A 25229-nucleotide genomic window follows, 5' to 3' on the forward strand; every position below is an offset into this window, starting at 1 on the left:
GTAAAATAAAATGCTCCTCACACGCCTCCCACGATGGCACTGCACGCGCAGTGCCACATAGGCAAAAAATGCCCAATTGGAACAAAATTCGGGGGTTTAGGGGTCTGATAGGAATAAGCCTTAGTTTAGGGGTTTAAGTGAATTTTCGCAACAAGTTTGAGTGCCTTCAATTTAAACATTGAGCAATAGTATCAAGATACATATAATAAAATATTAGAATATAAAAAATAGTGGAGATTTAAATTCAAAATTCTTATTCACGGATATGGAGCAATTAGAGCTTACGGAGGACATGACCCTTGATAGGAAGGTGTGGAGGACACGAATTAGGGTAGAGGGTTAGGGGGTGGGAATGCGTCGGTAATAGTAGGGGAGCGTTCTTTTGTGTCTGGAGTTTCTTGTTTGTGGCGTTGTGACTGTAGTATTATCTTGTGGCTAGCGATATTAGTTTATTTTGCATACTGTACTAGTTTATATGCACTTATGTTGTTTTTATTCACGGAATCACTTTATTTGACCAAAGCATAAGAAAAAATGTTAATCATTGTGCAATAAAAAGAGATAAATTGTCTTGCTTTTCTTAATTGGATTTCTTCATGATATCCAAACGTCTTTGGAGTGATAGGGAAAATGTGTAATGTAAACCCGATCAAGTTTATTACATATGCTTTAAACTTTTAATCATACTGTAAGATTATTCAAAGGCTTTGATTTCTCTTTTATTTAAACGAATAAGAGTTTATCCCAGATACGAAAATAACAAATAACTATCAGAAATATAATATACCTTTTTGTTTATAAGTACACCAGAAATCTCTGTAAAAAGAACTTGTAACGAGATCGCGTAGGTCCAGCCTAACAGGCAGCCAAAGAGAGGCTAAGATCAATTAGTTAGCTAGCTTTCTATTACTCACGCCATGTATCTATCCAGGATGCATAACTTATCCAATTTACCCAATATGTTGGATTTGGTGGGGAACAAAACAAGAAAGCCAACAGTAAGATTTATTTCTTTGGGTTTGGTGGAATGGATGCATAACTTATCCAATTTACCCAATATGTTGGATTTGGTGGGGAACAAAACAAGAAAGCCAACAGTAAGATTTATTTCTTTGGGTTTGGTGGAATGTTTTAGAGATTCATGACCATCTAATTGATTAGATTTCCCCTAGTCAGCTGAAAAAAAAAAAGTTACCATGCTGTTTCACAGACAACATATGCAATACAAATTTGGCTTGAAGCAAACAACATGAATTTTGAGAGTAGATTTGACCTATATACACTGACGGGGCAAGATTCTTTTTATTTCCGAGCTTAAGCATCTATTTTCCATGTCAATTACCTATAGCTATCATTTAGATGATCTAATAATGTAGAAAATAAATAACACTCTCAATCATATAAGACTCAGACTAGTAACCATCAGAAAAACCATTTGGGTCTCACTTCTAGTTCCTCCTCTGTCAACTCCCTGTAGTCATACCACTGTCCTGCTGCTTTGCCCACAGGCATAGGAGGCCGAACAAAAATCTCTACTGGCTTTGGAACATGGACGACAAAAGTTAGCTCTCCAGCCGTTACTTCTGAACCTGGATTAGATATTCCAGCTGATTTGTTAACTGGTACAACGGAGAACCATCCAAGACCAGATATAGCCACATCGCACGTAGGTCTATAGCAACAAATTAGAAACAAAACAAAACAAAAAAAAGCATATTAGGCATCCAGACAGTAATACAGCTTGTAAGGCATCCAGCATATTATGAATGTGCTCACTTCTCGATATCTTCATACTTAATTTGTAACTGGCGCTTTGTTTCAAGTCCCATCCAGTCCTCTGCTTTATCTTTTCCATTCGGAGGTGTCAATAGAACTCCGACTTCTTTCTGCAGCAGTGAGAGATTTTTCAAGAGAAAAGTACATACTGAAAAAAGATCTCTATACATCAGTTCTATAATGATCTTTAAGGGGATTTATACATAGTTGACAATTCTACCTACTATGAATGCACATAATGAAATTATCATGAAAGTAAGCTAGGGTTGGAACCAAAAAAAAAAAAAAAAACAGAAACCATGAGGGTGTGTTTGGTATGAAGGAAACTCTTTTTCAAAAAAATATTTTCCTAGAAAATGTTATCATGGAAAAGAAGTTGGTTTCTTACTTATTTTCTTATTTTTGGTTGGTGAGTGGAAAATATTTTTTAGTGTTTGGTTGATGAGTAAAAAAATATTTTTCAAAAAATACATTCTAGTATTTAATTAAAGAGTAGAATATACTTTTTAGAAAAATAATGTTTGACCCCGGAAAATACCTTTTTTAGGGTGTGTTGATGTGGAGGAGGAAAATATTTTGATACACAATATTCATTAGTAGGAAATTGTAATAATTCCAGAAATTAGTTAACACTGTAGTTGCTACAGCGTAGTTAGTTAGACAGTTAGTTAAGTAGTTATAACTAATAGACAGTTAGTTAAGTAGTTATAACTAACTCTAGTGGCTTAGCTGATTGAGTAATTGATTCATGAACTCTATATAAACATGTAATCAGATTCATAGAAATACATAAATTACTTTCTTCCCTCTAAACCTCTTTCTCAGTTCTTCTTAACTGTTTTCTCGAGCTAGTTACTCCTGGGACAATATTTTCGATCCTCGAGTCAATTGAACTCTTGCTATCGAGTAGAATCTAGTATCATTGGTATCAAAGCCATCCTTTCCTTGGATTTACGATGACAAAGACAACAAGATCTTCGGAGAATTCTGCATCTGAAGTCGTTGAATTACGAGAAATAGTGCAAAAATTGGCCGCAGATAAGGGAAATTTGACAAGGGAAGTTACTAATCTGAAGAAATTGGACCAGGTGGTACTAGAATTGAAGGAATATTTGGTGAATTCTGCAGAAAATAGAAAGGAAAAATCACCAGTTAGGCAAGATGATCCATCCAAAGCTAGGCAATCTGAGGAGAGGCCACAAGGATCAAAGCCCCGGCAATTATCATAATCTCCAATCCAATTTTTTGAACTGGTCACATATGAAATTTTTGAAGTTTAATGGGGATGATTTACGCTCTTGGTTGTTCAAGATTGAGCAGCTTTGTTGCAATGGAAAAGGTCCCTACTTCTGAGAAAATTACTATAGCCACATTGCACTTGGAAGACGAAGCAATTCAATGGCATTTATCCTTCATGAGATATCGAGAATATCTTCAACCTGTAGGGTGGAATGAGTATGTGATGGCATTGGTGGAACGATTTGGATCTGATTTTGATGATCCTATGGAGGAGTAGAAGAAGATTAAACAAGTAGGCACTGTCAAAAAATATCAAGTTATGTTTGAAAGACATCTTACAAGAGTGAATTTGTCTAAGGAGAATGCAATTAGTTGCTACATTGGGGGATTATCACCCGAACTCAACATTGCTATCAAGATTACCAACCCCACTACCTAATCTCAAGTGTACAGAAGTGTAAGATTGCAGGAGGCATACCTGGATGCTGTAAAATCTCCAGTAAGTTCACATTCTGTGTTTAGTTTAAGAAAAATAGGACAGAAAATTCTCCATAATAAACCTATACTGCCTACCCCTAATTCAACTCAAGGAAGCTTTAATAAGAATCTGAATAGAAAAAAGTTGAGCCTGCAGGAAATCAATGAAAATAGGGCAAAAGGATTATGCTACTTTTGCAATGAAAAGTACACTATGGGTCATAAGTGTAAGACTTCGAAACAATTGTATTTGTTAGAATTGGAAGAAGTAGATGAAACAGATAATGTAATGGATAAAACTGAGGTGGAAGTGCATGAGGAAAAGAAGAGAAACTTGGAGTTATCTCAACCTGCTGAACATATGGAGATCTCCATTCATGCTTTAAATGGATCTTTAGGTTTTACGACACTAAGAGTAACTGGATACCATGCTAAGAAAGGGTTGCATATATTGATAGACACTGGAAGTTCTCATAACTTCATAGACCCCGACTTAGTACAACAGCTAGGGTGTGCAGTAAGATTACTAATCCATAAATGATTACTGCAGTTATTGGAACCATGAAAGTGGATAAAATGACCATCATCATTTGGTTGTTGCAAGGAGCTGAGTTTTCAGCATACTTTCTACTGCTACCCTTGGGATCTTGTGGTGTAAGTGCTTGGGGTGAAATGGTTGTTGACCTTGGGTGATATTAAGATGAATTTCAGAAATCTGACCGTGGAATTCTAATACAAAGGCAGGAAACATGGACTAAGAAGTACTGGGAACCAGTTGCAGACTTTAGGTGCTGGCAAGCTTGCTAAACACTCAGGTAATCAATCCCAACTTTGTATGATTCAAGTGATGCCTATGGGGAGTGAACAAATGAGAGGACATTCAATAGATCCTGATGAAAGTGCCTGAAAATGATCAAGCTTTATTAGATTTGTTGTTGGAGTTTCATAAGTTGTTTGAAGAACCTAGTGGTCTACCACCTTCCGGGGGAGTTTGATCATAGGATTATCCTGCAAGCTGGAACTGAAACCATGAATAAAAGACCTTACAGATACAAGGACATTATAGAAGGCCTGGTGCAGCAGATGTTAGAACAGAGGATTACACAGCCTAGTTGTAGTCCATTTGCATCTCCAGTAGTTCTAGTGGGTAAGAAAAATGGTACTTGGAGATTATGTGTTGACTATAGGGACCTGAATAAGTTTACTGTGAAGAACAAGTTCCCTATTCATATTGTTGAAGATCTATTGGATGAGTTAGAAGATCAAAAACATTTTCAAAGATTGACTTAAGATCTGGCTATCATTAATTGAGAATGGCCACAAAAGATGTGCCCAAAACTGCTTTTAGAACTCATTCAGGACACTTTGAATACTTGGTGATGCCTTTTAGCTTATCTAATGCACCTGCTACATTTCAAGGATTGATGAATTTTGTATTTCAGAAATTTCTCGAGAAACATGTGCTAGTTTACTTTGATGATATCTTGGTTTACAGTAGAACTATTGAGGAACATGTAGTACATCTAAGGTCTGTGTTTGAAGAAATGATCAAGCATCAATTATTTGCTAAGAGGAGCAAGTGTTTCTTTGGAGTTTAGAAAATTGAGTACTTTGGCCACTTTATTTCATCAGAGGGAGTGTCAACAGATGATACGAGTACGATCATGACCTTGGACACTTTTTAAGTATTTTGAAGATCACCTAAAAGGGTGCACAAGCCCAAGTGTGAAGAAGGCCCAAACCTGCCCCTAAAGTGCACTCAATGGGAGGTTTGGAGCCCATTAATGAAAGGGACCTTTAGTCTTTTGTCTCTTATTTTGTAATGTAATACAAATAGAACATTATAGGGTTTTTAGTTCTTTAGTTGATTATTATTATTGAAAGAACACTTCTCTTAGAGTGAGAGATAGTCCAACCGAAACTAGGCATTGCACAAGTGTGGAATCATTTGTGTTGCATTTTGCTTGATACGTTGGTGCTTGGGTGGTGGACGTCTCTCTTGTGTCAATTGTAAGAGATAGGTAATAGTTGTGTGTAGTGTTAAGGGTTCATGAGTGGAATAAGCTCTTGTGTTCTTAGGATTATACCATCCATTCGTCTATCTTTCTATCTTTATTTTGTTGTAACCGTTGGTAGTGTCTTGTATTGTAACCCGTATTGTTCTTGTTGTTATAATGTAGTTGTTCGTCATCCTATTATTGTTAATATAGTTTGGGATTGTTGGTTGCCAATAGGTGTTAAACACCTTATTCTCTTGTGTTCTTGTCGTTGTTCTTGAATCCAAGTGTGGTCATCAAAGAGGTCCACGGTTTCTTGACTAGTAGATTGTTTTGGTGTGTGATTTTTGTGTCTTCCTTGGTCATTCTTGTATCATTTGGTATCAGAGCAAGGTTTGATTTTGTTCCAACAAAATCAATCTTGGGATTGTTATCTTGAAAATAAAAAAAAAATTACTGTTCACGTTTTAGGGTCTTTAAAAAAACTTGACTTTTGTGTGTTTTATGTATTTCTAGTGTTAGATCCTTGTTCCCTAACACTATTAGAGTCTAGAAATTGAAAATCCCAACAAAAAAGAAGTGTCAAAATAAAAAATCCCCTAAAAAAAATACTAAACCCATCTTTGACTCTAGATCAAATTTTGAGTTTTTGATTTTGTGTTTTTCTTGTGTTTTTAGTGTTAGATTTGTGTTCTCTAACACTATACGAGTATAGGGTTCGAATTTGAGCTAAATTGGAGGTTATTTGAGCCATCCACCATTGTTGAGCTTGAGTTTGAAGAAACTTGAAGGTGGGATCTCATTGTGGGAGGTTGTTTTGAACTAACGTGTGTTTTGTTTTGTAGGATTTGTATTGTATTGTTGTGGACTGATTGGGTGTCTTGTTGGACCGTAACTTGAAGGGTTATTTTCGATACAACCACAATGGAACCCGAGGCTTCAAATGCTCAAACAATGGACAATAATGCCATCAATCTCATTTTGGCTCGCCTTGAAACTATATCCCGAGATGTGGCTAGGTTGAATGTGGGTCTTGAGAAATTAGATACAGATGTGGCATCAATGAGTGGGAGATTAGAACGTGTGGAAAGCCAAAGGAGTCGACCTTCCACCCCTCAAAACAATTCCCCAACTAATACTCCCGAGACCTTGCACCAAATGCTATATCCACCAATTGTCACAAATCCAACCAATCTTTACTCTCGAAGCCGGGAACAAGATAGACCAAATCATCCTCCACTTCACCAAGTCCAACAAGAAGGGCTTGGAACCCAAATACCACCACCAAACCCGAATCCTCTCATCTAAACTCTACTTGACCAAAGACCTCACTATCCAAATACAATCCCGCCACTATAAGCTCCACTTAACCCAAATAGACTCATCCATGTTGAGGGCTATGGTAGGGGAGGACAACATGATGGTTATGGGCCGTATGATGATGTTTACTTGAGGGAAGAAAGAATGAGGGGTAGACATGGGGAGTTAGGCGGAGAGGTGAGAGATGACCATCCAAACCGAGATGTAGGTCTCAATTCCATCAAAAGTGAGCCTTCCCGTTTTCAAAGGTGAGAGTGATCCCGAAGCCTACCTTGCATGGGAGTCGTCTTGTGACAAGATCTTCCAACTTAATGATCTCACCGAAGAAAAGAGAAGTTGCTATGCTACTGTCAAGATACATCCTACTGTCCATGTTTCTCTGTTAAAGAAATGCTATGAATTGCCTCCCCAGATCTTTTATCCTCCTACTGTTGACTTGGCAAATCCTCCTGAACTTGAGCTAGTCGTACAAAGAAGGATGGTAAAAAAAGGGAATATGGTTGTTGCGCAGGTGTTGATCAAGTGGACTGGACTTCCTGCTGATATTGCTACTTGGGAATTTGCTAGTGTACTGAAGACTAGGTTTCCGTTGTTTGATCCTTGAGATCAAGGATCTTTTATATGGGGGAGTACTGATACACAATATTCATTAGTAGGAAATTGTAATAATTTCAGAAATTAGTTAACACTATGGTTGCTACAGCGTAGTTAGTTAGACAGTTAGTTAAGTAGTTATAACTAACTCTAGTGGCTTAGCTGATTAAGTAGTGGATTCATTAACTCAATATAAACATGTAATCACATTCATTTCATTCATAGAAATACATTAATTACTTTCTTCTCTCTAAATTTCTTTCTCAGTTCTTCTTAACTATTTTCTCGAGTTAGTTACTCCTGGGACAGTATTTTCGATCCTCGAGTCCATTGAACTCCTGCTATCGAGTAGAATCTCGTATCACGTTTTCAAAGAAAATAAGTTGTTTCTTACTTATATTCTTGTGTGCATTATGTAAGTAGGAAAATGTTTTCTAAAAGTATTTGTATATATTTAACAAACACCATTGAGAACAAACATGGTACGAAATTTTTTTTAAAACTTTTTTAAAAAAACAATTAAGAAAATTAAATCCTTTTTTTTTGGGGAGAGGGGGGGTCAAAATAGGTGATCGGGGTGCGGTAAGAAAAAAGTTTTGAGTTTATTTTTGAAGAAAAATTTAAAATAATTTTTTTTGGAGAGGGGGGAGAGGGGTTGAGGGAAAGAAAGACGGCTAGTAGGGGTGGGGGTCAGGGTAGAGGAGTAAGGACGGGGTAAGAAAACAATTAGAATTTTCTTAAAAAATAAATTTAAAAATTTTAATTTTTGGGGGGAGAGGGAGGGCTGGTAGGAGTGGGTTGTCGGATAGAAGGTGGGATAAGAAAAAAATTCATTTTTTTAAAATAAAAATTATATATATTTTTTGGAATTGGGGGAGAGGGGGGAGCGGGGGTTGGTTAGAGTGGGGGTCGAGGTGAGAAAAGTATTTGAAATATTTCTTAACAAAATTAAATATTTTTTAAGAGAATTAAATATTTTTTTGGATGGGGGCGAGGATTGGGTTGGGGTGGTAGGGGATTGGAAGTTGGAGTAGGGGTGAGTGATTTTGAGAGTTAAATGAACATTTCAACTTGAAAGTGAAATTGAACGAGAAATTTGAAAAATGTTTTCCTTACTTTTTGAAGGGAAGACATTTTCCTTAAATTTAAGGAAAATGAGTTGAATTGGAAAACATTTTCCAAAATATTTCCGTTTGGCCATGAAAATCATAATTTTCCAGAGTTAGAGTTGGAGTTGTGTTTGACCATGAATATAAATTAAGTAGCCGTTTGGCCATGAAAACTAAAATTTCTGGAGTTGGAGTTGAAATTGGAGTTGTGTTTGGCCATGTCTTTTTTGAATTTTTTTTTTTGTACTTTTCAAAAAACTTTTTTAAATATGATTTTATGTCCCAACTTTTACAAACTATCAAAATCAACCAACTAAAATTTACCTACTAACGGGAAAAGAACACAATTAGCCACTTTTATAAAAATAATTACAATATACATGGCCATATTTAATGAATTTCAATGATGACATATATAGTATTTACATTAATAGACGTTTTCTCATATTTGAAAATTTTGAATATGGATGTTATATTAACAGATCACTGCTTCCTATTTTTTAGATAACAGATATTATCTTTCAAACAAATTTATTTTTTTAGGAATTTATTTAATTTATTTTTTTTATTTTCCGTTCCTAAAAAATAGGAAATGATGAGTTGTTATTAAATTTTAGGGTGCCGCTAATTTATTTCTTTAATTTTCTTATACATAAAAGATTTTATTGTGTGTGAATAAGTTATTTCTATGTAAAACATACTTTGCATATTTATGGTATATTATATCATATACCATAAATATATAAATAGAGATAATGCATCAAAACCCCCGAAACTTGTCTCCCCAACTTACTTTAGCACTTAACTAATCTTATATTTATTTACCCCTTAACATCTTTATAGTGAATTAATTCCCCCTTAATATATTATACCACTCTCATGAGGAAAAGTGCATCACACTCGCCGACACGTCAGCGCCAGATCATCGCCACGTCATAGCCACGTAAATAAAGTATTTTTTAATATTTTTATATATAAATATATAAAATATATATAAAAATATATATATATATATATATATATATATAAATATTATTTATATATATATATTTACATATTTTATATTAAAAAAAATACCCCACCCCCTATTTTCCATCTTCTTCATAACCACCCATCCCTCCTCCCCCTCCCCCTCTCCCGTCTACCCCTACACCTGCACACACGTCCCATACACCCCTACACTGCCACACCTAAACATACCTCCATCCACCTCTGTCCCACCCCACACAACCATACCCTGCCAGATTTTCCGATGAAAATTCCGACGATTTTTCGCAGGAAAACTCAACCCACTTGAAAAATTTAATTACCACCATTGAAAAATATCATAAAATAGTGATAAAAAACTCAACCCACATGAAAAATTCGATCGAATCAACACCAAATTCTCTAAAATCAACAACCAATCATCCAAACCATGTAGATTTTTTAATTTTCAAATTCAATTTCATTCTTTTCTTATTGATCTAAGGGGTCGAAGGAGGATAAATGTAATACCCCATACTTCTACCTAGCTTAGATTCGTCCCAAGAATGTCAAAGACTTGTTTTAAAGATGAATCCACTTTTATACATGTGGTATTTTCAAGATTTTCACTTTTTGTCATGTGGGAAATTCAATAAGCTTTCCATCGATATAAGATTCGCCTAAATCCGATAACCGGGTAAGAAGTTATGACTATTTCAAGTTTCAGTCGTAAAGCACCGTCATCTCAGTCAGTGGCGCGTCGCGCTATAAGCCAAAATGACATTCGTCAATTTTCAGTACGACTCCGCAATTTCACCGCGTCGAAGAGGGCCCCCAAATCCCAATTGTCAAATTCCAGTGAAGCTCCGCGATGTCCCCGCGTCACGCCGTCGTCCAATTTCCCAGTTGTCAAATTCCAGTGACACGGCTTCCGATAACGCCGCGTCGCGCCAGGGGTCCAGATTGAAAAAAATTTCACAAAATTTAATAAGACACGTCCAGGGTTAAAAGGGTCAATTTCCCACCCCTATATAAACCCAATAACACATGATTCAGCCATATTTCACCCAAAATATAGTGTTTCTCTCAAGTTTCTCTCAAGAACAAGCTAGGGTTTTCAATTGGGGATTCAAATTCAAGAATCTCTCCGTCAATCTTCGTAGAATCAAGAACTAAGGTATGCACAGTGTTCATTCATGGATTCCTTTCATCCATGAAGCCCAAGAATCAAGTTTTAAATCTTGTATTGTGAATATTTTGTTGTGGGTTGATTATGTTCATGGGATTATGGTTGTATGATTCCCAAGTTGGAATCTTTATGTGTTGTTCATGAACCTATGCTAGTATGTGGTCTGAAACATGTGAAATTAAGTTGAAATATGGAGTTTTGTTGTATTAATTTGATGGTCATGCCTATGCTCTATGTCATGCATCCTAGGTGTTTGATAAAATGCCTAAGAGAATAGAAATTATGCATTATAACTTAATTGTGACCCAAGTGATAAATGCATGCTTTACCCTATGACCAAGAATGACTTCCATGATATTGTGTGCATTATGAATGGTTGAGGGAATGTCCATGAGATTAAGCGGATGAAAGTATGACATGTTTATATGCAATTCCATTCATGTACAGGACTATGATAACCATGTGTTTCATGAAATCCCCAAATTAATGTATTATGAATTGTTGATATTGGTCATGTGTTCAAGAAGTGTCATGTCTTGTCAGTTTCATGCTATCGAGTCCTGGGGGTACTTGTACCCAACAATTTAGTTGTGCCTAGAGTCAGTGTCATGTTTACACGATACTCTCAGTCAAGCCATGATCAGTAGAATTTAGTCAGTCATATGACTCAGGAAAACTCAGTATCAGTCCAGTCTCATTCAGTAATCTCAGTGATTTCAGTCAGTCATCATGTCTCAGTAGTATTCCGTCAGTCAACGGAAATCCAGTGAACTCAGTTCAATCTAGTTCAGTAAAATCAGTAACAGATCAGTCCAGCCTAGTATGAACTAGGAAATCAGTTCTGTGTCTATTCAGTTGTGAGTAGGTTCAACACCGAGTAAACCCAGGGATGAGGACACACACTGTCATCCAGTAGAGGGTATGATTCTTAGTAGCAATCCCTGCGTTCCAAAACTACGTAGCCAGCGTAGGTTGAGATGTACCCTACGAATCTAAGGATTATACACCTCATTTGAGTTTTCCTAGGAGGGGTTAACGGAAGAGCTCCCTGTCAAAGAGCGTTTACTCACAGCTTGTCTTTACCCGTGGCACGGCACTGACACCCTTCCAGCTGGGGTTACAGGTTGGACCCCACCAGTTCAGTTTCGGGGCATGTCGGTCAGATGATTACCTCCCACAGTCTCAGTCTCAGATCCAGTCTCAGTAATAGAACTCAGTTTAGTTCTACAAAAATCCAGGACTGTCAGATACAGTCAACTCAGTACAGTGCGGAACTCAGCTAGTTTCATCAATATCAGGACTGTCAGATACAGTCACTCATGTTATCAGTACTCAGACTCAGTAATCATGTTATCACGAACTCAGTTAATAGTATATTAATTATACGAAACCCATGTTATCAGTATTCAATTTCAGGACTATTAGATACAGTCAATCAGATCAGTTCTTCATAATCAAAACTGTCAGAAACAGTCTTTCCTCTATCAGTAATATAACATCAGCCTCTCCGTATTCAGTAGAATCAGTCATCAGTATCAGTAAACTCAGACGTTAGTAAATTGGTACTCAGAACCCCATACCAGTGTCAGTATGGTCTCAGTTACAGTTACGTATTCATGCATGTATTCTCACGTTCATGTTACAGTCAGTTATTATTGTTCATGCATGTGAACCATTACATTTAGCCTACTTCACTTGCATACCAGTACATTCAATCGTGCTGACGTTTTTGCGCTATGGTGTTTTATACCATAGGTTTAGAAGCACGAGCTCCCGAGCATCCTTAGTAGATCAGACGTTCAACAGCCAGACTGACAGTGAGTCCTCATCATTCGAGGATAACATGATTATTTTATTACTTTATTATTTCAGTAGTTCGAAGTTAGTTGGGGACATGTCCCATCAACTCCACAGTTTTCAGACAGTTTAGAGGTTTTTAGACTACAACATATTTTCAGACAATTTATTTCAGTTTTGGGTATTGTTATACCCCATTACATACATTGTTTTATATTCAGTATTAGTTCAGTTTTGAACCTTATGGCCTTACAACTTACATTCCGCATATTTACAGTACATTATTTGGTGCTCAGTTACAGATAGCAGTCATGGGTTAGCTTGTGGTCCTTCCAAGTATCAGATTCAAGGTGTTACAATAAATTAAAAGTGGGTTTCGTAATTGGAGGAGAAGTGGGGTGGGGGTGGGGGCGTTGGCGGGTTTGGTGGTGGATTTGGTTGAGGTGGGGGGACTGTTGGCAGGTTTGGGTGAAGAAAAGGAGGAAATTTTTTTTTCTTTATTTTTATGTCTATATATATATAAAAAAATAAATATTAGTATTTTTTTTAAATACTGTTCATGCTTTTTCTTTCTTTTTTTTTTAAAAAATGCCACGTCAGCATAAGGGGGGAAATTAATTCACTATAAAGATGTTAAGGGGCGTAAATAAATATAATGTTAGTTTAAGTGCTAAAGTAAGTTGGGGAGACAAGTTTAGGGGGGTTTTGATGCATTATCTCATATAAATATGCTTAGTATGTTTCTTTATACTTTGTATATTTATATATGTGTATATGGTATATACATGGTATAAACTTCTTATATAACATACTTTGTATATTTATGTTATAAATATGCTTAGTATGTTTCTTAATACTTTGTATATTTATATATGTGTGTATATGATATATACATGGTATAAACTTTATATATAACATACTTTGTATATTTCTGTTATAAATATAATACTTTGTGTATAAAGATACCAAGTATTATGGTACATAAAGGTAGCAGTTGCAGTTTAAGGTATAAATTAGTTAAATTGGACATGTTTTTTTATGAAAAATATGTATCACCGATTTATATTTTTAGCATATTTATGGTATAAACTATTTATATTTGAATAGTATAATAAAGATGTACACAATATAATATATATAATCAAATTAAAAATGAGAATAATTTATGGCAGTGGTAAACTAATCTTCTACAACTTTATTAATTTCATAAATATAGAATACGATTATCCATTATTAGTTACACGACTATATTTCCTTAAACGTCCGTATCACAACAGAAAAATTATTATTATTATTATATTATAGTAATTAGAATCATTATCAGTAAAATAATGTCTTAAATAAGGGAGAAAATTAAATTAGTGAGAAAAATAATGATGAGAGAGAAAACGAGATATATATTAATTAGGATAGCATTAAGTTTGAAATTATAATTATCTTATTCTTTAAAACTGCTATATACGTAATATTGAAAAAGCAATGTTATAAGGAGAGTTTCATGTAAAAATTTAAAAGATTGGGGTTATATGTAATAATAATAATAAAAGTTGAAATTGGAGTTGGAAAATTGTGAAAACACCAAAAACATGTTTTCCCTTCAGAAAAAATTTCCGAAATTATTTTCCGAATTTTCATGGCCAAACACCACAATTTCCAACTCCGAAAATTTTTTTTGAAAAAAAGGGAAAAATTTTCATGGCCAAACGGGCCCTAAAGTTTTTGAAATTTTGTGAGAGAAGTATGAGACAATTTTCCAAATACAATTCCGGAATTGTATTTGGAATTTTCATCGCCAAACGCCTCTTGTTTTCACTTTTTTCACTAAAATTAAATAATTTTCAGGAAAAAAGTGAATAATTTTCATGGCCAAACGGCTTAATCAATCAAACATGAGAAAATTGGAAAACATTTTCCTTCATACCAAACACACCCTGAATTCTATTACTTTTCCTTCATTCAACTCTCTTCCATGAAAAGAAAAAAAGAGAAACTTCCATACTTCTTTCAGTTCTGTATTTGCGAGTGGCTGATTTCCCTTTTTTCTTTTACATTGCCATCCATAACCCGAAAAGGTCAAAGACCACTTAGTATAAAATACGAGAGTTTGACATTACCTGGTAGAATTCATCAGCTTCTTCAGTCGGCACTATGTGAATTTGCAACGCCTTGGGCCCATAGAATGTTAAGCAAGTCTCAGGGAGAACCTGAAAGTGACCACCAATTGAAAATGACTGATTGAGACTGCTTATATATGCAAAAGCGACAACATTTTTATGAGAAACCTTCAAAACATCAATTCGAACAAGGCCTCCCCAGAATATTGATAATCCACTCAAGCCACTTGATCTCACTCGGTCAGCTATCTCTGAGCTCAAGTTTAGCCCAGAACTCTGTTACATTAGAAAACCAGGGAAAAGAGAGAAATAGCTAATACACGTCAACTTTGATGACATCAAGATTTCTTAAAGCAATGTTGGAGAAAGAGCATACTGGAAAAGCTCGACCTCGAAGACGACTTTGAGGAGCAAGGACAGGGAGATCTTCCGCGTGAATGACTGCAGCTTGCCTATGATGAAGATGGACTCCAGGGGTATCGTACAATTTCTAAATTGTAATAAAGCGCATAGAAAGTGTTAAAATCACAAATATTGGAAGTACTATCAATCTATTAAGAATTTATCTTTTAATATTGGAAATTAAACAAAATAAATAAATAAAGACGAGAAAGTTGGATCATTCAGCAATACACATTAAAGCCAATAGCTATGGTGACTTCGATTAATGTCATTAGCGATTATGAATCCTCAAATCATCTTTTTCAAAAATGATTCTGTCATCCCTGTCATCAGCCAGGTGTAGACATGATTTCTTGGGTTTCATTTGAGATTAAAACAAGTTACGAGCAGCTTTAACTTTTGGTAGAATGTTTGAATACCAATCTAGCAGAGTTCCTTGTCGAACTAAAAATTCAAGCATTAGAGGAAAGACAATCTCAACCGCAGATTAAGTTCCCATGAGTTTAGCAGAAGTTAGATAGGATCTCTCTCTTCAAGGTTCAAGAACTACACTTTCAACTTTCCCTTGCACCCAGTAATTCAAACACCCATTTTAGAAGCTATCACCTAAAGAAGTTGGATGATCATTAGCTATAGTGAGATACACTTACCTCCCCACCAAGGAAAGCATCAATTGCTATTGGACCGAGTGTCGTTCCAGGAACAGCTGATTGTATTGGTTTGTATTTTCGTGCAGAGGCTGCAACTGGGTCCTTATATGACATTGTATCTGATTATACAGTCACAGTAAGATTTAATAATAGAAGAGACAAAAAAGAGGTGTGGACAATGCAACGAAAGAGCAGATGTAAAGAACAAGCACACACACAAAGAGAAGACTGAAAATTACAGTTCCCGATTGCCATTATGTTGCTAGCACATTATTCCAGGTCAAAGCAAGATTTCATTGGAAAATTGAAGCGACCATCACTAGGTAAAATTTCACATCGATAATCTATTAAAAAAGAAGAATTTGATAAGCTAAACTCATAGAATGTTGTTGGAAGTAATGGAAAAAGTGCATCCACATATTAGGTTATGTTGGGTAGGCAGAGTTGTTGGTAGGATCATTAACAAAATTCCACTGACAAACTCTACGATAGCAGATACTAGGACCTGCTATAGTTTGAAGTGACATAGGAACAAATAAGAAAAAACATAAATTACAGCAATTGCAACCAAATCTAAGGGTTTATATGAATTGCAACACGGGTACTGCATTTGAACCTAAAGGTTTATGAAGTGCAACTCAGGTAATGCATTTGACCCTCCAAATAAAAAACACTTTTAAAGAACTAAACACTATGTACTAAATCGCCCACCAACATTGTGATGAATACAGGGCTCATAAACGACTTACTCAACAGCGCTGTGATGAATGCAGATTTTCCCACGTTAGCTGAGCCCTGAAAAGTCAATAGCAATTGACATTTACACAAATTGATTCCAAACAACTAAGAATTAAATTGAAGAACTCACAAAGACACAACACAAGAAATTGTGACCAATCATCAAATCCCAAGTTTCAGATACTAACCAAAATATATACATCCCTTCCCTGCAGGAAAATATTAACAGCAGATTAGTAAGCTATAAAATGGTGTGAAGAAATGCAATCTAAAAGTTAAGATTACGATATGTCTGTTTAAGCAGGAAGAAAGTTCCCTGGCAAAGTGATAAAGATTCTCCCAAGTAAAAACGAGAAGGTTCATATAATAGCTGAAAGAACAAAATTGAGCTTGATCCCCAAAAATACTGGACAGCTTGAGAAAAGATTATTTCAAGTTGAAATTTGGGCATCCAAGTATTGAATAATGATCGCAAGAAATCTAATTCTATGAGAAAGAACTAACAATCCCTTAATGCAAATTACTAGCAAGATGGATCGAAATTTAACTTGAAGAGATTGATTTGATTCCACTCTACTTCCTCGGAGGTAGCGGTATGAATTGCGTACATTTTACCCTCCCCAGACCCCACTTGGTGGTTGTTGTAGATTGATTTGATTCCATTAGGTGTCTTTATTACAACATATCCAGACACAAACTCTTTCATACGTAACTTTAAGGAGATCCGGCAAAAAGAATCATGAGACACGTCTATTTATTTATCAGCTCATTTAGTAATGGACGAACTAGCATAAACCATGAAATAGAAGTTACAGCAAATGAGCTTTTTCCTTTGGGATGCTTAATGAGATTCTGATGGTATGGAAAATTGATCAGCATATGCACTATGAAACAGCCTATTCAGATATAAGGAACTCCTGATGGTAATTTATTGCTTTTTAGTTCAAGTGAAAGTTAGTAAGCGTCGAGATAACTTGAAGAAAGTGCATGCATATGTATTTGGGAATTAATGGTGAAAACTATTATTGAATGGTATGTTTACATAATTACATCGAGGCCCTATTTATAGACATTATAGTACAATCCTTTTCCAAGTAGGATTTTGTATATACTATTTCTACTCATATTCTAACACTCCCACTCAAGCTGGTGCATACAAATTATATGTACCTAGCTTGTTACAAATGTAATTCATACGAGGACCGGTGAGGGACTTGGTGAAGATATCTGCAAATTGATCACTTGACTTCAAAAATTTTGTAACAATATCTCCTGAGAGCATCTTTTCTCTGACAAAGTGACAATCAATCTCTACGTGTTTAGTCCTCTCATGAAACACTGGATTTGATAGATATGAAGGGCTGCTTGATTATCACATACAAGTTCCATCTTACCGGTTTCTCCAAATTTTAATTCTCTCAGCAACTGTTTGATCCAAACTAGCTCACAATATTCTGCTTCTGCACTAGATCGAGCAACCACACTTTGTTTCTTACTCTTCCAAGACACCAAATTACCTCCTACTAAAACACAATATCCGGAGGTAGAACGTCTATTAGAGGGTGATCCTGTCCAATCAGCATCTATGTAGCCAATGATATGCTCGTGACCTCGATCCTCAAAGAGTAGTCCTTTACCTGGAGCTGACTTTATATATCACAGAATACGAACAACTGCATCCCAATGACTATCACAGGGGGAAGTCATAAACTGACTTACAAAACTCACAGGAAAGGATAAGTAAGGTCTAGTCACGGTGAGATAATTCAACTTTCCAACCAACCGCCTACACCTTTCAGGATCACTGAGTGGTTTCCCCTGTCCTGGTAGAAGTTTGACATTTGGATCCATGGGAGTGTCAATGGGTCTACATCCCATCATTCCTGTCTCCTCAAGAATGTCTAAGGCATACTTGCGTTAAGAAATAACAATACCTGATCTGGACTGAGCAACCTCAATACCTAGAAAATATTTCAGTCTGCCGAGGTCTTTGGTCTGAAAATATTGAAAGAGATATTGCTTCAATTTAGAGATACCATCTTCATCATTGCCGATGATAACGATATCATCAACATAAACCACCAGATAAATACACAAATTTGGTTGAGAATGTCGATAAAACACTGAGTGATCAGCTCCACTACGAATCATGCCAAACAGCTGAATTACTGTACTGAATTTTCCAAACCAAGCTCGAGGAGACCGTTTCAAACCATAGAGTGACCTGCGTAATCGACATAAAAGGCTACTAGACTCCCCCTGAGCAACAAAACCAGGTGATTACTCCATATAGACTTCTTCCTCAAGATCACCATGCATAAAAGCATTCTTAATATCCAATTGATAAAGATGCCAATGACGAACGACAACAATGGATAGGAAAAGACGGACATATGTTATTTTAGCCACTGGAGAAAAAGCATCACTATAATCAAGCCCAAATATTTGTGTGTATCCTTTGGCAACAAGGCGAGCCTTAAGCCAATCAACCTTACCATCTTACCTCTTCAAATTCCTTCACAGCATGCTCTGTTATAGACCCTCCAGATCTAATTTACAAACGTTCGGGACATTCGAGTCTATCCAAGCTACAAAAGATGGTTCCTAGTTTGTTTAGTTTATCCACATTAGATTGTGAGTCATGTCAACTTGGGAAACACACCCGTGCTACTTTCCCACGTAGTATTGAGAGTCGTTTAGAGTCTATTTTCTCATTAGTACATTCTGATGTTTGAGGTCCTAGTAGAGTCAGTTCACCTTTAGGTTTTCGTTATTTTGTTAGTTTCATTGATGATTTTTCAAGATGTACTTGGGTTTCTTCATGTATTTGGGTCGGGTTTTTGTCGCCTGAGCTTTCCGATCCTCTTGGTGGTGATGTATTTTCCACACAACCCACAAAATAAAATATGACACAAATCAATAATCGGAATTGACGCACGGTGACTGAGTTTTCTTTTCTGAAGTTTCTCACCAATACTCTGATACCATGTGAGAATTAATGGAGAAAAATATTATTGAATGGTGTGTTTACATAATTACATCGAGACCCTATTTATAGACACTATAGTACAATCCTTTTCCAAGTAGGATTTTGTATATACTATTCCTATTTTTACTCATATTCTAACATGTATAAATGAAAATTCATATTTTCAAACAATAGACGTACAAAACCAAGGCAGTTTTATCCAAAATGGACAATTGTCATAGAGAAGAAACCAACCTTTTTCTCTTTTTGGATTTCTGAGACCACCCCAGCGATTCCAACCAATGACTTTGAACTTGTTAAATGAACACTCAGAACACTGCAAAAAGGAGCATGCTATTTTAGATTTTTATGTGATCTTTTGTTCTAGGGATTAGAAGTCTGACATGATATTTACCTTAACTACAAGCACTAGCTGAATATTACTAAACAGGAGGAGATAATCATATAACTACGAAGTGAATGATCTCCAAAAGGATCACACAAAAGCAATTCTGGTTATAGATGACTAACTGACAATTAGGATCTCAAAAGAAGCACGCCAACTAATCCAAACTGAAGCTATAACTTGCATTGCACAGTACAAGTCCAATATATAAAGGATATGTAATACACCTCAAACTTACTTAAGCTTCTTCTTCATTGTGGCCTCCACAACCCAATCACCAATACAATTAAGATCAGTTTCTTTTGGAAGAAGATCCACCTTAAGAAAGTGAAATAGAGAGTGCAAAACATGTTAGTTGGAAGAAGTATACAAGTTAGTATTGCCATTAACTGTGGATCACTTAGTTGCTAGTATTACCTTAGTTATAACCAAAATTATGGGATTTCCACCAGAAAGATCTCGGACACGAGCCAAAAAACTGCCATTGAAGTCTACAATATCAACCTACAGGTGGTGATCCATGAAAGTACAAAGATTACAGAAAACACTAGTAAACAAGGTTTAGTAGCCGATGACATGAAATAAAAATGAGAACCAACAATCACCTCTCTTTGTTTTATAAATATAGTAATCAACACCAGCTATATCAATCTTAACACTGAAATACAAGCTTTCACAAGGTTAAATGGTATTCTTCGATCAATTAGATAAGTGGTTATTTGCCTAACAGTGTTGGTTGATGAAATCCTTTGCTCATGAATGACTTTATTGCAAAAAAGCACACTTCTATTACTAAGCATAAAGAACAATGTTTTTCATGGTGAAACACAATCTTCATTTTATTTAACAGGAAAAATTCTAGTACTTGAAATTGTTATTATCCATCAATTACTCCTGGTTTCAAGGCTGTTCAGATTTATCTAAGATGCCTAAAGCGCCTCAAGCTGAATCGGAGGCCTACAAACCCAATGCAGGACAAAGCTGTATAACCATTCAAATAGGATAATGAACATATGAATAAAGCAGTCAAGAGCATATTATAAAATAATCTTCCTACAGTGACAGTCATTGTAGTGTACGATTTGAGTTAGTTCACTTTGATCGATGGGACAAATTTGATCTTTGACTGCCAACTGCTTGAAGTCTAAATAGAATACAGAAAATTGACTTAGATATTGTACTATTGGAAACTATATTTATAACAGTTTAAACAACTCAAATAGGCAATACGCTGGCACCACCCAAGATTACAACATCATTAAGAAAAACAAACAAATTGGAGTCATTTTTTCGGTGAATACCAATTTAACAATCAAAGCTTTCTCATTGCGCAAATGAGACAACTTTTCTCGAAGCTCTTCTGCTGAAACAAATTGGTTGCCTCCAGAATAACCTCCATTTCCACCTACTGCAGTTATCATGTGCCCATGAGACAATAGACGACACCGCCCACAAAGAATTTTACCAAGTTGATGATGTTTCTTTTTCTGTCATCCATCCAAAAAAAATAAAATGAGCCAAAGCATCAACAACAAATTATACAATCCACATCTAGGAAATAACAGCAGCAATCTAACAAATTTAGTGAACATGATACTTGACTAACTTAAAATTTTCCGGATAGATTACTCCCTCCATCAACTTTTACTTGTCCATTGTGTTAAAAATAGATGTCCACTTCTACGTGTTCAGTTTAGAATCAAGAGATAATTTATCATTTAGGGGTTGTTAGGTTATACATAGCATAATACCAAATAACTAATACAAAAATTAGTTATACATATGTTAAAAAGTGTAGCAAATAAAGTATTAGTACTACACAAAGCTAATACACGCATTATTTTTTCTAATGCACTCTACCAAACGACCCCTTAGTGTCTAATTTAAACCTTATTATTAACTATAGTCATTTCCCAAAGCAATAAATTTACTATATTCAAAAATATAGTAGAATTGTCATTCTATTTATTGCTCTTCAAGAGATACCGAACAAGTAAAATGAAGTAGTTCAGTGAACCTCCCAAAATAAGAGACCTTGTCACAAATATATAGAATGCATTGATTAGCAAAAATTGAATAGTACCAAATCGTATGTCTCCTGGTCAACAAAACCCGGGGCATCGACTTGGGATGTGTGTAACGGAGCTCCACAGCCATAACAGCAAGGAGCCAAATTAGAAGCTTGGAACATCATTTTATCTTTCTTCTTCTTTTTCTTCTTAGTTGTGGCTAACACCGATGAGGATGCAGCAACGGACTGTTGACGTTGAAGATAGATGTCACCTCGGGTCGGGGCGGCAGCTCCACATCCATCGGGTTCAGTGGATTTGCAGAGGATAAGGGTGGGTTTAGGAGTGTGGAATTTGTAGTTAGTGGGGGAGGAATTGGGTATGGGGAATGAGCAAATGGAAGATAAGGAGGATAAAGAAAGGAGTTTGGGCGCCATCCTCAATTCTGAAATGTAAGCTCAACACCAAGGATATATATTGAACAGATACACTATTCCATGGACTATACTGCTGTGGTCGAGTACCCTCACGTTCAAAATATAATTACGACATTTTTATTTATTTTTTTGACTTAGGCATCATATTTTTAAGAAATAAAGAAGCCTTTCAGAGATGTTTGAATAGCATTAAAATATGATTAAATCAACTTTTAATTTTTTTTTTAACTTTTTAAAGTGTTTGATAAAATTAGAAAGTGTTTTAAAAAAGTTAAAAATTGATTAAAAGAATAAAAAAGTGATTTTAAATTAAAATTCTTTTAGGTTTGATCAAAATATTTACCTTTTTATTCTTTATATTTTCTTCCAATTTCAACAATATGCTAAACTTGTAACCCTTAAATTTATACTACTTTTTTTTTTTCTCTTTGCTGCTTCGCTTCATCTCTTCTCTTCAATTTCCTCTTCATCTTTCTTCTTTATTTTCATCAAATCCATTATTACATTAGAGGTTTGTTCAAAAAAATTATTTTAAAATTAAAAGTTATAAATAATTCACCTTATTTATGGTATTAACAATTTTAAGGATATTTAAGTCATTTTAACAATAAAAAATGTTTAACATCACTTATTTACCAAACACATTAATAATTTTTTTTCAATTTCAGCACTTCTATCTAAATACTTATCTACTAACTTATAAGCATTTATTTTAAAATTTTAATCACTTAAATTAAAAAGCTATTTTTTAAATCCTATCCAAACGGGCTCTTAAACGAAGGGAGTATTTTTTTTACCATAAACACTTGAATAAACATTTTCCAAATCTCCATGTTGACCCTATTTTCTTTTTTAGTCTAATAATTACGAAATGAGAATAATTTTTTCTTTAGTTCAAGTTATTTGTCTTATTTTGACTAGTTTCAAAAAGTATAATACTTTTAAATTTAGTTGTCTTAAAAGTATGTTAAATTTATTAAAATTTTCTTTAATTTTATGATTTTAAATATATCATGTGAATAGTTTCAAAAATTGCTTAAAAAAATAAATTGAAATAGAAGAGTATTTTTGTTAGAATTTAATACAATTATCTCACCAACTAATAATACTATTCTGATCTTTGCTATGCAAGTGGATTGCCGACGCATTCCATAATAGAAGTTGAGCTTGAGAACATTATTTCACATTCTAGAATTGACATACAAATAACTAAGAAGTTTGAATAATTTTAAATTACACAAAAACAACAAACTAGACTATGATTAAACACCAGTAGTAGTTCTAGGAAAGAGAAGGCAGCATCCTAACTTGTACACTACAAAGTAATAATACAACAACAGCAACAAAAAGCCTGCAGCACTTAAACAGCAACAATCCCACCACCTATTCCCCTCAAAGACTCGGTCACTTGTGCAGGGAAGACCACATTATCATACACAAGTCCTGCTATGGCTGCACCGATGAAGGGTCCAATCCAGTACACTGCTTGATTCTTGAAACTCCCTTTGACAACAGCAGAGCCAAATGAGTAAGCAGGGTTCATAGATCCCCCAGTAAATGGCCACGTAGCCATGACATTCGCTCCCAACATGAGGCCAATTGCCAATGGCCCAATTGCTGCGTGGACACACCTCCTAGGATCAGCAGCTGCATAAACTGTGTACACTAGACCAAATGTCATCACACCTTCGAGTACTGCTGCTCCAAAACCAGTCATCTCTTGAGGAATTCCATGTGTTGGAACTTGCTGCGATGAGTATAAAAGAGAGAAAATCAGTGTGTATCAGCAAATCAAAGGAAAATGAGTTCAGATTTATGACAGTTAGGCTTTGCAATGAAATTAGTTTGGCAAAATGGGGCAGAGAGGAACAAGTTAAGCAGCCGAATATACGACCTAATTGCAAAAGGTTACTCATCATAGAGAATTGCTCGAGGTCATACAAGGAGACAACAATATATTTCCTCGACAAATGTGGGACAAAAACAGGAAACAAAAGTGGGAGAAAATTTCTTTAAATTGAAAGGTATGCGAGTTAACTAACCTGGTTAGTGAATTTTAGAAGAAGGCAAGCCACGACAGAACCAAAAATTTGAGAAATCCAGTAGAATATAGACATGGGAATACTTATATGGCCTCCTATAGCCATTCCAAACGTGACCGCGGGATTTACATGTCCACCAGAGATATTGGCTGATATATAAACTGCCACGGACAACGCAAATGCGTTTGCAACTGCAACTGCCACTAGGCTAGATGGATCTGATGTCGCATCAGGCATCATTTTCCCTGTGATCACACATTACATAATTTATACAACACCTAAGTCACGGATGCAATTTTTTTAATAAGAGAAAGGAGGACTTACTGGTGGACATGGCAGCGCCGGCAGCGGCAAAGACGAAAAAGAAAGTGGAGAGAAACTCAGCGAAATAGGATCTGAGAGCATTGGGAGTGACAGAGTGTTGCAAGCGGGAAGCAAGGGACGCCATGAATGTTGATTTCATATGAAGAATAATAAAGACAAAATGTTGAATCCAATTTGCTCTAATAATATGATGGTGATCTCAGGCAGAATGAAAATGTGTTAGAAGACGGTTGGGTGGTTTCCAAAGCTTATATAGGATTTTGGTTGGAGTTACAGGTTGCAACAATCAAGGATTTTGATTCAAATATTATTAACCGCCAAATACGGGTGCCTCTTACCGACCGATAAATCAAACCGATAAAAATGTTATTGGATTATTGGTATTGAGTTAACGATTTTTTATTGATTTTATAAAAAAATTATTGGCTAAACGGTTCGATTTTGGTTTTAGCTTATTTGGTTATCGGTTAAACCGATAACCCAATAAGGATATACTAAGTTATTGTTTTACTCCTATTTGTATTATATATATAAATATTTATATTACTAATATATATATATATATATATATATATATATATCTATATATATACATACACACATATACAAACACACTACTTATTCACAATTCAGAGATTCACAAAGTATTGGGCAACAAAGGCACAATATAAAGCT

At 35.4% G+C, this 25229-nt stretch overlaps 2 protein-coding genes across 4 annotated transcripts; both read right to left on the reverse strand.

The window, feature by feature from the left end:
• Positions 1–1202: 1202 nt before the first annotated feature.
• On the reverse strand, positions 1203–22347 carry LOC107863453 (putative nitric oxide synthase). 3 transcript variants are annotated; one of them, XM_016709370.2, is made up of 13 exons: positions 21826–22347; positions 21044–21229; positions 20160–20246; positions 19981–20060; positions 19592–19673; positions 16557–16577; positions 16380–16425; positions 15631–15749; positions 14955–15068; positions 14747–14854; positions 14579–14668; positions 1777–1886; positions 1203–1672 (listed from the first exon to the last, which is right to left on the reverse strand). In XM_016709370.2, exons 1-13 carry the CDS (start codon positions 22186–22188, stop codon positions 1423–1425), a joined length of 1656 nt encoding a protein of 551 aa, XP_016564856.1. In that variant the 5' UTR covers positions 22189–22347; the 3' UTR covers positions 1203–1422. The 3 variants fall into 3 exon arrangements, with proteins under 3 accessions (XP_016564856.1, XP_016564857.1, XP_016564854.1); XM_016709371.2 differs by lacking the exon at positions 14747–14854 and having other exon boundaries at positions 21826–22302; XM_016709368.2 differs by having other exon boundaries at positions 14579–14854; positions 21826–22302.
• A 993-nt stretch (positions 22348–23340) lies between these two features.
• On the reverse strand, positions 23341–24796 carry LOC107866228 (probable aquaporin TIP5-1). The gene is made up of 3 exons (XM_016712378.2): positions 24555–24796; positions 24231–24475; positions 23341–23935 (listed from the first exon to the last, which is right to left on the reverse strand). Exons 1-3 carry the CDS (start codon positions 24691–24693, stop codon positions 23549–23551), a joined length of 771 nt encoding a protein of 256 aa, XP_016567864.1. The 5' UTR covers positions 24694–24796; the 3' UTR covers positions 23341–23548.
• Between the last annotated feature and the right edge of the window lie 433 nt (positions 24797–25229).

This window comes from Capsicum annuum, chromosome 3, assembly GCF_002878395.1.
Source record: "Capsicum annuum cultivar UCD-10X-F1 chromosome 3, UCD10Xv1.1, whole genome shotgun sequence".
NCBI lineage: Eukaryota > Viridiplantae > Streptophyta > Magnoliopsida > Solanales > Solanaceae > Capsicum > Capsicum annuum.

Bases quoted from the DNA above. Each gene is read 5' to 3' on its own strand.
- LOC107863453 (XM_016709368.2), bottom strand. From the start codon at position 22,188: ATGGCGCCCAAACTCCTTTCTTTATCCTCCTTATCTTCCATTTGCTCA. The intron at 16,578-19,591 runs GTTGGTTTCTTC...ATTTTCCTGCAG, and splicing joins AAATCCAAAAAGAGAAAAAG to GGAAGGGATGTATATATTTT. The intron at 14,855-14,954 runs GTATGCTCTTTC...CTAATGTAACAG, and splicing joins TTCGAGGTCGAGCTTTTCCA to AGTTCTGGGCTAAACTTGAG.
- LOC107866228 (XM_016712378.2), bottom strand. From the start codon at position 24,693: ATGAAATCAACATTCATGGCGTCCCTTGCTTCCCGCTTGCAACACTCT. The intron at 24,476-24,554 runs GTAAGTCCTCCT...GTGTGATCACAG, and splicing joins CGGCGCTGCCATGTCCACCA to GGAAAATGATGCCTGATGCG. The intron at 23,936-24,230 runs GTTAGTTAACTC...TACTCATCGCAG, and splicing joins TTCTAAAATTCACTAACCAG to CAAGTTCCAACACATGGAAT.